Genomic DNA, 14574 nt, shown 5'->3' with positions numbered 1-14574 from the left:
ATGCTCTTAATTCCCCTCTCTTGTTTAAGTGCTGTAGCAAGGACTCCAGCACTATGTTGAATAGAAGTGGAGATAGTGGGCAAGCTTGTCTGGCTGTGGTTCTAAGTGGGAATGGTTTCAGTTTGTCCTCATTCAGTATGATATTGACCATGGATTTGTCATAAATGGACTTGATAATTTTAAGGTATGGCCTGTTCTATGCCTATTTTGTTGAGAGTTTTTATCATAAAGGTGTGCTGGACTTTGTCAAATGCTTTTTCTGTATCTATTGAGAGAATCATATGGTCTTTGTTCTTGCTTTTATTTATGTGGCGAATTGCATTTATAGAGTTGCATATGTTGAACCAGCCTTGCATCCCTGGAACAGAGCCCACCTAGTCATGGTGAATTACTTTTTTGATATGCTGCTGAATTCGATTTGCTAAAATTTTGTTGAGGATTTTTACATCTATATTTATGAGGGATATTGGTCTGCAGTTTTCTTTTTTTGTTGTGTCCTTTCCTGGCTTTGGTATCAAGGTGATACTGGTTTGTAGAATGAGTTAGGAAGGATACCATCTTTCTCAATGTTGTGGAATAATTTCTTTAGTATAGGTATGAGTTCTTCTTTGTATGTTTGCTGTAACTCTGAAGTGTAGCCATCTGGTCCGGGACTTTTCCGTTTGGGGAAGTTTTTAATTGCTGCTCCAATTTCTGACCTTGAGATTGGTCTATTCAGAAATTCTGTTTCCTCCTGGGTGAACTTAGGGAGGTTGTATGTTTCCAGGAATTTGTCTATTTCCTGCTCATTATGTAGTTTTTGGGCATATAGGTTTTTATAGTAATTGAAAATAATGTTTTGTATTTCCATGGTGTCTGTTTTGATCTTTCCTTTTTCATTTCTAATTGAGTTTATTAGAGTTCTTTCCCTTCAAATTCTTTTCAGTCTCACAAGAGGGCTGACAATTTTGTTTATCTTTTCAAAAAAACAGCTTTTGGTTTTGTTGATCTTCTGTATAGTTCTCTTGTTCTCAATTTCATTTAGTTATGCTTTGATCTTAGTTATTTCTTTTCTTCTACTAGGTTTGAAGTTGATTTGCTCTTTCTTTTCCAATTCCTTGAGACTGTTTATTAAATTGTTGATTTTTGAGCTTTCTGGTTTTTGGATATGAGCATTTAATGCTATTAGTTTTTCTCTCAGGAATACTTTTGCTGTATACCACAGGTTTTGATAACTAGTGTCTTTGTCATCATTTAGTTTGAATAAACTCTTGATTTCCCTCTGTATGTCCTCCTTTACCCAATGGTTATTCAACAATAGATTGTTTAATTTCCATGACTTTGTGAGGTGGTATTTCTGTTGGAATTGAACTCTAATATTATACTATACCACTATGATCAGAGAAGATACACAGGACTAGTTGCCACTTATGAGTGAGAGTATATGGCATTTGTCTTTCTGTGTCTGAGTTGTTACATTAAGAAAATGGCCTCCAGTTCCATCATGTTGCTGCAAAAGACACAGTTTCATTCCTTTTTATGGCAAGATAGTATTCTATTGTGTATATATGCCACATTTTCTTTATTCAGCCCTCTGTTGATGGGCACATAGGTAGATTCTATATCTTTGCCATTGTGAATAGTGCTACAATAAACATATGAGTCCAAGTATCCTTTTGATATAGTGATTTCTCTTCCTTTGGGTAGATACCCAGTAGTGGGATTGCTGATTCACATGTATGGTAGTTCTATTTTTATCTCTTTGAGAAATCTCCATACTGTTTTCCATAGAGGTTATACTAATTTACATTCCCACCAACAGTGTGTGAGTTCCCTTTTCTCTACATCCTCCCCCAAATCTGTTGCTTTTTGTCTTTTTCATAATCCCATTCTGATTGGTGGTAAGATATCTCATGGCAGTTTTAATTTGCATTTCTCTGATTAGTGATGTTGAACATTTTTCATTTGCTTATTGGTCATTTGTCTTCTTTTGAAAACATTGTTAATTTAGATTTTTAAAATGAATATATACAGTCCACAATAACACACTATTAGAGCTTATGGAATATATTAAAATATTTTTTAAAGCAGTGCAAAAAAAGGTCTGAAGCACTTCTAAAGGATGATGAGATGTTGGCTGGTTCTGCCATTGGTTTGTCAAGAACAAGAATTAGTAACTGAGATGAGTGGCTGTCCCTGTTTGAAAAAACAGTGATACTGTAAGAGTAGCTTCAGCTGTTTGTTTTCGCAGGACAGGTGGAATGAGGTTTTAGTCTTCATGTCCTACCTCCTGGGAAAGTGTCTAAGCAGTCAGTCATTTTCAAATAGAATTCCTTGTGGAAGGAGCAAGGTGCTCCCTTTAAGAGCTTTGCTGCTACCCAAATTCTGCATGCTGTGTGATGAGGAGGGGGCATGGCATTGGCCTGTAATACATCTTATTTATCCTGTGGCCTGTGAAGAACAGGACTGTATCTATCTATAGTGCTGAGTAAAATCCCAAAATCCAAGAAGAGGTGGAGTCAACGGGGTGTAGCTGAAAAAATGTAGCACAATAGCTGTGTAGAGTATCTGCTATCCCATCTGTGCCTGGTACATCATAGGCAGGCACACTATACCTTTTCACTGAATATTGTTTCTGGATGGGTTTATCAGAAGAGCCTGAGGTTCAGGGAGGTTAATGACTTGCTTGGTATTCTCCTATGACCTCTGGAATCTCCGTTGCATTGCTTTAATCTGTCTAAAAACATTCCCTCTTCATCCTTGCGCTGCGGACTGGTACCAGTCCATGGCGTGTTATAAACCAGCCTGCACAGCAGGAGGTAAGCAGCAGGCCGTGAGTGAAGCTTCGTCTGTACTCACAGCCACTGCCCATTGCTCACATCACTGCCCAAGGTCCGCCTCCTAGCAGATCAGCAGGGGCCTTAGATTCTCACAGGAGCATGAGCCCTGCTGTGAGCTGTGTGTGCAAGGGATCCAGGTTGCAAGTGTTACATCCAAGATTCGCAAGGCCACAGGACAGAGAGACAGAGTCACTGAGGCTGTAATTATCAAAAGGAGTTTTATTGTCTAGCTCAAGCTAGGGTCCGAGCCCCCAGAGTGCCAGTGCGGTGGCCTCTTCTCCGGGCAGGGACCCTCCTTTGTGTGTTAGGCCCCTTTTTATAACTCAGTTGTTTACACACTGGTCGTGCATCCGCCCCCACACTGATTCTTACTTCATCCTGCCCCTGATAGGCTCTAACCTGTTCCGGGTCCTAGCTGAGAGACTCCGATTTCCACGTTCTTTGTCTTTTTCCTCTGCATCCCATAATGTACTCATAATGCCTTGCGGTTAGCAAACAAGCAGTAAACAGAAGCTGGAAGGTGTCCATTGTCCTTATAGCCCAGTATCTTACACATGCGCCTTATGAGACTCTAATGCCTGATCTGAGGTGGGGCTGCTGCTGCAAATACAGATTATCATTAGCAGAGAGATTTGTGTAATTATTTCATTATATATTACAATGTAATAATAGAAATAAAGTGCATAATAAATATAATGCACTTGAATCATCCCAACACAACCCCACACCCAGTCCTCACTGGTCTGTGGAAAAATTGTCTTTCATGAAACTGGTCCCTGGTGCCAAAAAGGTTGGGGGCCACTGTTTTAGAGGATAACAGGCCACTGCAGGGAGCCACAGCCCTACCCTGTTCTCCCCTCTCCTGCCCACACCCACCTGCCTGATGAAAACCTAATCATCACCTCTGCCAGGGCTGGCTAACCGCCACCCTCTCTTGCACTTCCTGGGCATTTTGTTTCTCTGCAGTTTGGTGCTGCCGTTGGTGCATTTTGCACAGTTGTGTAGGAATTGGCTCTTCTGTAGGTGGTTAGCTCTGAGCGGCAGGGCCTGCCTGATTTGTCTTGACATCCACACTGGGTACAAAGCAGACATGTGTACCAAGTGCTGCAGAGACTCAGGCTGCACGTCCAGCCTATAGTTGGTTCCCAGTAACTGTCCAGGATGGGAGGGACAGGGATGGAGAAATCCCAGGCCCAACAGAAGCAGCCCAGGCACAGTGACGAGAGGGAGAGGTGTCTTTGGAGCCTTTTCTCCTGCCAGCCTGTTATATTCGAGATTCACAAGGCCGCAGGACAGAGAGACAGAGTCACCAAAGCTATAATTATCAAAAGGAGTTTTATTGTCTAGCTCAAGCTAGGGTCCGAGCCCCCAGAGTGCCAGCGCAGTGGCCTCTTCTTCGGGCAGGGACCCTCCTTTGTGTGTTAGTGACCCTTTCATAGCAAAGTTGTTTATACACTGATCATGCATCCGCCCCCACAGTGATTCTTACTTCATCCTGCCCCTGATAGGCTGTAGCCTGTTCCGGGTCCTAGCTGAGAGACTCTGGTTTCCACATTCTTTGTCTTTCTCCTCTGCATCCCATAATGCACTCATAATGCCTTGCAGTTAGCAAACAAGCAGTAAACAGAAGCTGGAAGGTGTCCATTGTCCTTATAGCCCAGTATCTTACAAGCCTCCCCCTCCCACCCTCAGGCACATGTGTAGGGCCACTCTGGGCACCCCAGGAGCCCAGCACCCTAGGAGCAGTGCCCTCCTTGCTCTCCCTGGGACCCCTGCTTCCCTGCCCACTTCCTCCTGGCTTTCCCTTGCTTCGGGGCTAGCTGGAGGACAGTTGAATCAGATGAGCTAGGAATGGCTGTTCAGTGGCTGGAATTCCTTGAACCTTTACCAGTGGCAGCTGGTATGTTAGGTGGCCTCCCGATCCAGAGGACTCTACCCTGGAGGAGCTGACTAGGGAGGAGGGAGCCTTCTCAGGACCTCCCTATTCACATCCTTTTAGGTGTGAAATGTTGCTTTATCCAGGCCAGGCCCCAGGCGATTAGTAATGGCATTTCTATGTTTGTGGAACAAGTTTAAAGTCTACTTTAGGATGAATGGTCAAAATCCAATGTGTTTGAAATGAGGGTTACATTCAGTTGATTAGTATGATATTTGGCATTTGCAACGGGAGCCCTTAACGGTGCCATCTTTTTGATTTAGGGAGGGTGGAGAAGCAGCCACTCTACAGTGCTGAGCAGGTAGGGGTGAAGGGCGCAGTCTGAGTCCAGGTCATGGAGGCATGGGCACATTCCTCCTTCAGTTAGTGAGCCCAGGAAGCGTAGGGCATTTTTATATTCGCAACTATTTGTGTTCTGAGCAAGAGGTTTTTACTTGTACAATTGCAACAATACTGATCAATAAATTCTTTAAGTCCAGTAAGCTTATACAATCCAACAACAATTAGGACATGTGAGGTGAGAAGAATCCCAGGGGATCCCAGTCCTTCTCTCTTGTAGGTGAAGAAACCAAGTCCCTGGATCGTAACTTGCCCAGGGACCCACAGCTCGTCAGTAGCCTGATTTCTAACGTAGCAGAGTGAGTGCTTCATGCTCTCCTTCCAAACTTCTGTTTGTAAATCTAAGATGTTTCCGTTGCTTCCAACTCAGAGGCCTGACAGCAGAGCCTGTCGTCTCCAGCTGAGTTCCCAACAGCCACAGTGATGATGATGATGGTGCCAGTAAGAGCTGCTGACATTTATTAAGTTCTTAATTAAGTGCTTTAAATCCTTAATTAAGGGCACCACCCTAGAGATATGTGCATTTTCCCATTTTAGAATTGAGGAACTGCAGCACCATCCCCGGGTCACATAGATAGGAAGAGGTGAAGCTGACACCCGTCGGCTCTCCTTGGGGCTGCCCCTCCCTCCTGTGGGACTGCCGGGGGTCTTGCCCCTGGAGATCCCATACCCAAGTTCCCTTTGACATTCCCACTCCCTTCCCACTCCCACAAATAAAGACAAACTCTGAGGTACAGCACTTAATAACTGCTCACTCCCTGCCTGAGACCCTCCAGTGCTCTGGTGTTCCTCTCATCACTGCTACTGTCACGCCTGTTGCTATTCTTGTCATCACTGGCACAGTCTCTGTGGCAGTGCCAGGCCCTCTTGCAGGGCCCCAAGGTAAACCTTCTTCTGCTTGCCTGCTGCTGTCATAGTTGTCTCCATCTGTCCTCTCACCAAGACCTCACGTCTTCAGGAACCAGCCTCTTATGGGAGGTGGGCAGGACAAGTTCTCCCCCAGCTGGGTGGCTCCCGGGGTGGTGGCTGGGAGTGGAGGCTGTGGTAGGATCTCCAAGGCACTTCCGCTCCCAGCCCCGGGGACAGCGCTTTCATTTGCTGCATTCCCTGTTCTGGTCTGGAAACCCAGCCTTTGTTCTCTGGGCCTTTTGCTGCAGAGTTTGATAATTTTGAGCTTGGGAGTCAGACTTGCTAATTTTAGTAAAATCAAAGAAACAGAGGAAAAGCAGAACCAAGTGCATATCACTTGAATTATTGCATTAAAAATTTCCTTAACTCAAGTGATTTCCTTTTTTCATTTGAGATGTCATCTAGGGAGTTTTCAAAGGCTGATTTCCTTTGGGGATCAGAGAGGCACCTGGGTATGCTTCTTGGCAGAGTGAGTAATAGTTTCTCTCTGTTGAGAAAAAGCTGATACCATTATGGACTGTGGCCATTTAATATTAATGTTAAACACGTTTTATGCTGGTGATCTGATGGGTGGTTTGGGAGGTTGGAGAGCCTGAGTAAAGGAATCCTTTTTACTTTGAGATGGAAAGTGGAAAGACCATTACATAGTCCCTACAAGAAGGTCAATAGTATAACTTCTGCATCAACCCAAGCGTCATGTTTGGTCCAGTTGCTAAACTAGGGGACTGTACAGCTGTCCAGAAAATGTGTCACTTTGACATCTAGTACCTAGAAGTACATACAAATCATCCTTTTAATATTAATTATTTGTTTTTAAAATAAGATAATTTGTTTTAAAATCTTGACCAGAATTACACGACTAATATTAAGACTTCTACCATCATCCTTTTTGTAAAAGGCCAGAAGGAGTTACCATTTAATGAGCAAAGTTTCAGTTTGGGATGATGAAAAATTTATGAATGGTAGTGATGGCTGCACAACATGCAGAATATATTTAATGCCACTGATTTGTACACTTAAAATGGTTTAAATGGTACATTTTATGTTATGCCTATTTTACCACAATGAAAAGATTTGAAAATAAACAAGAAATGAAAAAAAAGCAAGCTAGTGTTTGCAGAAGTGGAACTAGGGCTTTTCTCCAATTGCAACCTCTTCCTGCCCCCATTTTCTTTTCCTATTTTAGTGAAGCACAACATACGTATGATAAAGTGCATTAAATACACTAACAGCCTTAGCTATACAGCTCAGTGGATCTGTGCATGTGTCTACACCTGAGTAAGTGCCATGAGGTCAAGGTGCAGAAGGCTGCGGCGCCCAGAGGGCTCTTTCCTAGGCAGAGCTCCCCAGAGGTAAACCATACTCTGACTTTGGGTTTTGCGATTCTTAAACTTCATGTAATTGGAGTAAGGCGGTATATACTCTTTTGTGTTTGGTTTCTTTCACTTAGCATAATGCCTGTGAGAGCCATCCACTTATTGGGGTATCAGTCATTTTTTTACTAATTGCTATCTAGTTTCCATTGTATACTATACCATTGTTTAGTTTATCTTTTCTGTAGAAGGACATTTGGGTTGTTAAAGTTTTGGGCTGTTATAAATAAAGGTGCCATGAACATTCTTTTGATGAAACTATATACTTGCTACTCTTGGGTGTGGATCTGGGATTGGGATTGTCAAATCATAGGGCGCTATTTCAGCTTTGGCATTTACTGCCAGTTTCCAAAGCAGCTGTACCAGTTTGTACTCCCGCCAGCAGGGCGTGAGTGTTCCAGTTGCTCCACAGCCTTGAAACCAACACTTGATATCTTTTTACTTTCAGGCCTTTGGTGCAGGGGGTTATATCCTGAAATTTAAATGATGTAAAAGTGGAAACTTTTTAAAAAATTGTGCAAATATTTAAATTTCTAACCCTCAATAATTGACCCCAAAGTCGGTGGAGCAGGTTGGATCAGGGCCTTTTGCCCTCTGCCATTATGCTGGGCAGAGGCTGCCCACTCCACACCTCCATTGACTTGCCTTTTCCGTATTGTTTGCTCCAGATCTCAGCTATATTAGAGATGGCTCTGGGCATCAGTCTGCCGCTAGTCTTCTGCTACCATTCCTCTTTAGTACTATTCTTTAAAGAAGACAGCAGTGGTTGAGCAAATTTATTTGTGGTTTTCTTAACCTTGACTGTGATTTATCTGGGCCTGAAGTAGCTAATTTAGGAGTCTCCCTTGTTAGATTTCAGTACCTTTCAACATATGTTGCTTCTTCCCCTGTCATAATAGGGAAGAGAACAAAACAAAACAAGAGAGGAGGGTCCTGATTTCTTCCTGTCGTCCATTAGCAGTGTTCTCTCGGCTTCCCACAAAGTTCCTTTCTTGCCTTTGAACATGTATTCTAGATGACATAATCTACAGATTGCTCCATGGTGAGCATGTGGCAGATATTCAGATTGTTTCTCTTCCTCTGTTTCCTGCAGACATATGTCATTAAGCCTTTTTTTGTTGTCCTCGAATTTCTTTTATATTGCCCTGCCCTGCCTTCTGCGCATCTCTCAGTTCATTTTTCACCAGCTTCCATTCTTTTTTTCTTCCCCCACAAGGAAAGCAGACTATTTTTTTTTTACCAGTACTTAAAGTGTGATATGATGGATGCTCTTCATCCATAACTTTATACTGCTCTTGGAAACAATAATGGTAGATCATATGCTAACCTGCAAATGACAGAAACAAATTTATCTAGCTTTGCATTTTTTTCACTTCACCCTGTTGTGCTACTCAAAACACCATTATTGTATCTTGATGTCCAGACACATAGTCCTGTTTAGGTGCTTTCTTGGTTTGTAGCGCTCCTTACTGAACCCATAGCTCTCATCCTTCCCTCTGACCTCTCTTGTAGCTCAAGAGGGCCAGCAGTGAAGACATGCTCAACAAACCCGGAATTGCCCCTGCGTCCGGAGTGGTTCGACTGAAAAAGACTATGACAGCAGGAGTCGTCTCTGAGCTCACGGAGAGCCGCCTGAGGAATGGGACAGGTAGGAGGGACCCAAGCAGGCCATTCATCTCGGCCCTATGAAAGCACTTCAATGATTCATTCATTCCTTCCTTCATCAGATATGTATTGAGTACTGAACTTGTGCCAGGAACTGTTTTAGGCAGACAATATCCCTGACCACAGGGAGTTTACATCTAGTGGGAAGAAAAATCAGAAACAAAAAGGTAGCAGGTTTCCTCTGTCCCTCCAATGGTCCATTTGTCACCACACGTGTGAAATCCCTTTGAGATCCAGGCAAGGTGGTGTATGTTCTGGGGTCATCTTGGTGCAAAATGCGTGAGATGAATGAATGAACCTTGTAGATCCATTGCAGAGGTGGGTGTCCAATACTTCCTGTGGAAAACCAGGAAGATCCTCACTTACCTCAGAAGTGGCATAAGGGCTGCTCAGACTTGCTTAGATGGCAGTGGCAGCTGGAACCTATGAACTCTCTTAGCATTACTAGTTTTTTGAGGATCAGAAAAGTGTTTTGAATCGTATTTGAGTTCAGAGCACGGGAAACAAAATAACAAATAATTTATTTAATTTTCTCCTTGAGCATATAGATAAGACTTTTAAGCTTTCCATGGTCTGTCTCTCTCTCTCTTTTTTTTTTTTTTTTTTTTGACAGAGTCTTCTCTGTTACCCAGGCTAGAGTGCCGTGGTATCAGCCTGGCTCACAGCAACCTCAAACTCTTGGGCTCAAGTGATCCTCCTGCATTAGCCTCCTGAGTAGCTGGGACTACAGGCATGTGCCACCATGCCTGGCTAATTTTTTCTATTTTGAGTACAGATAGGGTCTCGCTCTTGCTCAGGCTGGTCTCAAACTCCTGACTTAAAGTGATCCTCCTTCCTTAGCCTTCCGGAGTGCTAGGATTACAGGGGTGAGCCACTGTGCCCAGCCTCCATGGTCTAACTCTTATAATGCAGCCCTTAGTATGTTGCTAAATTGTCTAAGATGGGAAAATAACTGAAATACATTGTTATTAATTTATAGTAATTGTTAAAGGGTAGTATAGTTATGATTCTTGCACTCTTCATAAAACATCACATTCCGGACTAGCTTTTCAAAGGTATACTTTAATTTACTCAGTTTTCAAGAAGTTGAATCTGTGCAGATTATATTTGGCTTTTTATTTTCTGGATATAAGGGGAATGGCCTGGTGTTTCTATATAATAGTTTTACTATTTAAAAGACTGATTTCAGAGACCTGCAGACACCAGCCCAGAGACGGCCACCGCCAGCGAGCGGTGAGCCTGTAGCGGACGCAGCTCCTAACTCCCTCGGGGCACCTCTGTGTGCACAGACCCGAGCCGTGTGGCAGGCGCCATATTGCCTCCTTCTCCCCTCCCCTGACCCTACCCGCGGCTGCCCAGAGAGACAATACAGCCACCAGCCGGAGGCACCTCCAGGGAACAGGACCTTCCCTTTTGGGGCCCTACAGCTGACTGAGGGGAACTCAGACTGTGAGCTCTCTACCCGCCAGCCCTCCCAGGTGCTGCTGGCACGGTGTTCCCAGGAGAACAGTGCAGACTCAGAGGCTGAGAGACATAGACCCAGCTTGGGCTCCCTGTGGGTGAATTGGGACTGGCACTCCTTTCCCTGGTGGGGATAAGGATTGAACTCCAGGGCCCAGAGGTCACACCTGCAGACCAGATCCTGTGCACCCAGGTCTCACATTCCCCGGTGCACAGAAGGGATATATGTGAACAGCCTACTGAGGTGTGTGTGCCTTCAGGGACAGATCAGCATCATAGAGGGCAACCTCTTCCCAAAGGGGGGCCCTGTGCCCAGCCCAGGTGGCGTTGCTGCGCAAGGAACCTCCCGGCCAGCATCACAGTCAGGGGAGGCCCCATGGCGTGAGGTCTGGCCTGCTGGCAGAGGCCTAGGAGTAGCCGCAGAGTTGGGGAGGGTGGAAAGAAGTGAGGCCTGCTCCAGACTGCAGGTCTCAGATGGCCCCACCCCACATGTAGACCTTCTGACTGAGTGGGGCCATTCCAGCCCCTCCCTGGCAGCTTTTCCCAGAAGCAGAGAACAGAACTTTGACCCCTGCTAACGACATTGGTGGTGCCCGAGGGCAGGCTTGACCAACCCAGCGCTGCCCAGACTCACTCCTAGACCAGCCCTCACTAAGGGGGAGAAAAGAACACATCTGGAAGTCCCAAAGCCCTACCAACCACCTGAGGCACTAGAATGCCTCTACAGAGGAACAAGAACTGGACACAAGACCCAAAAGCAACAGTGTAGCCTGTTCCTCCGAGCAAGTGCCACCTACTGACAGGGAGGACATTCTGCACACCCTTTCACAGCACTTACTGACTCCTCATACAGGGTATGGTCAAATCTTACCCATAAACACCACCTACCAGCTCAGAGATTAAACAGGGCGTGTCAGTACCCAAACAGAAACCTAAAGGCAAGAAGCAACAACTGAACCAGATGGGAAGAAATCAGCGAAGGAACTCCAGAAATATGAAGAACCAAACGGAAACCACACCCCCCAAAGAGGAGCACCAGCCCCTTAGAAATGGACACCAACCAAAATCAGGCAACCAAAATGACAGAAGAGGAATTTCGTATGTGGATCAAAGAAAATTCAACGACCTGCAAAAACAAGTCAATAACCAACACAAAGAAACCACAAAAAGCCTCCAGGACCTAGAACACAAATTCACTAAATAAATTGAAACAAAGAAGAAAAGTTTAACCGAACTCCTGGAAATGAAGAATCAATTCAGGGAACTACAAAACACAGTGGAAAGCCTCGAGAACAGGGTAGATCAAACAGAAGAAAAAAATCTCAGAGATTGAATATAACACCTGCCAATTAAATAAATCAGTCACAGAGATAGAGCAGAGAAACAAGAGAAAAGAGCAAAGCCTACAAGAGATGTGGGATTATGTGAAGAAACCTAATGTGAAGTCATAGGGTTACCAGAAGGGGAAGAAGAAAACACTCAAGGGTTGGACAAGCTATTTGAAGATATAATAGAGGAAAATTTCCCAGGCCTTGCTCAAAATCTCCATATACAAGTTCAAGAAGCTCAAAGGACCCCTGGGAGATTCAATGCAAACAGGAAGACGTCAAGATATGCAGTTATCAGACTGACCAAAGTATCAACCAAAGAGGCCCTTCTATGAGCTGTAAGACAAAAGAAGCAAGTAACGTACAAAGGAAAGCCAATCCAAATAACACCAGACTTCTCTACTGAGACTCTACAAGCAAGGAAAGACTGGGGCCCCATTCTCACTCTTCTGAAACAGAACAATGCCCAGCCTAGAATCTTATTCCCTGAAAAACTAAGTTTTGTATATGAAGGAGAAATCAAGACATTCTCAGATAAGCAAAGACTAAGGGAATTCACCAAGACAAGACCAGCCCTTCAAGAAGAACTCAAAACAGTGTTACCCACGGAGCAGCACAATAAACACGAATGTAAATCTACTCAAAGCTAAAGATCAAAGCCCAGATACCACAATGGCTCAAGAGAGAAAACAAAGCAACAAAGTTCAACTCAACATAATGAACAGAAATCTGCCCCAGGTATCAGTTATCTCGATAAATATGAATGGTTTGAACTCCCCACGCAAGAGACATAGGCTGGCTGAATGGATACACAAACATAAGCCAAGTATCTGCTGCCTTCAGGAAACACATCTAACCTGCAAGGATGCAGTTAGACTACAGGTAAAGGGGTGGAGAACAATATTTCAAGCAAACGGAAGCCGAAAGAAAGCTGGCATGGCGGTGCTGATTACAGATAACTTAGTTTTTAAATCAACAAAAGTAATAACAGACAAAGAAGGTCACTATATAATGGTGAAGGGTACAGTTCAACAAGAAGACATAACAATTCTAAATATATATGCACCCAACCTTGGTGCACCCAGATTCATAAAGCAAACTCTACTTGATCTAAACAAATTAATAAACAACAACACCATAATAGTCGGAGACTTTAACACCCCACTGACAGCACAAGAGAGATCCTCCAAACAGAAACTCAACAAAGAAATAATGGACTTAAACAGAGCTCTAGAACAAATGCGCCTGACTGACATTTACAGGACATTCTACCCCCAAACCACTGAATATACATTCTTCTCATCAGCTCATGGGTCATTCTCTAAGATTGACCATATCCTAGGACACAAAGCATGTCTCAGACAATTAAAAAAAATAGAAATTATACCATGTATCTTTTCAGACCACAATGGAATAAATGTAGAAATCAGTCCTAACAGGAGTTCTCATTTCTACACAAAGTCATGGAAACTATACAACCTTCTGCTCAATGATCACTTCATAAATGAGGAAATCAAGATGGAAATCAAAAGATTCTTTGAACTAAATGACAAAGGAGACACAAGTTACCAAAACCTATGGGACACAGCTAAAGCAGTCCTGAGAGGAAAGTTTATTTCCATAAATGCCTATGTCCCAAAGTCGAAAAGATTACAAATAGACAACCTAATGAATCATCTCAAAGAGCTGGAAAAAGAAGAATAGACCAACCCCAAACCCAGCAGAAGAAGTGAAATCATTAAGATCAAATCAGAACTAAACGAAATTGACGACAGGGAAACTATACGGAAGATTAATAAAACAAAATGTTGGTTCTTTGAAAAAATTAACAAAATTGACACACCATTGGCTAGACTAACAAAAAGCAGAAAAGAAAAATCTCTAATAAGCTCCATCAGGAGCAATAAAGGAGAAATTACAACTGATGCCATGGAGATACAAGATATAATTTATGAATACTACAAAACCTCTATGCGCACAACCTGTGGAGGAAATGGACAATTTCTTAGAAACATGCAGCCTCCCTAGGTTCAACCAGGAAGAAATAGAATTCCTGAACAGACCAATATCAACTACTGAAATTGAAACAGCAATAAAAAATCTTCCTAAAAAGAAAAGTCCTGGACCAGATGGTTTCACACTCGAATTTTACCACACCTACAAAGAAGAACTGGTGCCTATCCTGCAGAAATTATTCCACAACATTGAGAAGGATGGAATCCTCCCCAACACATTTCATGAAGCGAACATAACCATGACACCAAAACCAGGAAAGTATGCAACAAAAAGAAAATACAGACCAATATCCCTTATGAATATAGATGCAAAAATTCTTGACAAAATCCTAGCCAATTGAATCCAGGTGCTTGTAAAGAAAATAATTCATCACAACTAAGTGGGCTTCATCCCAAGGATGCAGGGATGGTTTAACACACGCAAATCTGTAAATGTAATTCACCATATAAACAGAACCAAAAACAAAGACCATATGATCCTCTCAGTAGACACAGAGGAAGTATTTGACAAAATTCAACACCCTTTTATGATAAGAACACTCAACAAAATAGGCATGGACGGGGCTTACCTAAAAATGATACAAGCCATATATGACAAACCCACAGCCAATATCATACTGAATGGGGAAAAATTGAAAGCATTCCCACTTAGAACTGGAACAAGACAACGTTGCCCACTATCTCCACTTCTGTTCAACATAGTGCTGAAAGTCCTGGCTACAGCAATGA

At 43.3% G+C, this 14574-nt stretch overlaps 1 protein-coding gene across 6 annotated transcripts in view; it reads left to right on the top strand.

The window, feature by feature from the left end:
• The window catches only part of SPECC1 (sperm antigen with calponin homology and coiled-coil domains 1), a 277492-nt gene that overhangs the window by 71134 nt on the left and 191784 nt on the right, over positions 1-14574 (top strand). For all 6 annotated transcript variants that reach the window (XM_075994027.1, XM_075994025.1, XM_075994026.1 and 3 more), the window contains exon 3: positions 8889-9024. In XM_075994027.1, coding sequence (XP_075850142.1) covers positions 8889-9024 — 136 coding nt within the window. The remainder of the gene's footprint in view (positions 1-8888; positions 9025-14574) is intronic.

The sequence above is a fragment of the Microcebus murinus genome, chromosome 18 (genome assembly GCF_040939455.1).
Source record: "Microcebus murinus isolate Inina chromosome 18, M.murinus_Inina_mat1.0, whole genome shotgun sequence".
Lineage (NCBI taxonomy): Eukaryota > Metazoa > Chordata > Mammalia > Primates > Cheirogaleidae > Microcebus > Microcebus murinus.
Note: the sequence above shows the minus strand (reverse complement) of the source record. Positions and strands in the feature narration are given on the sequence as shown.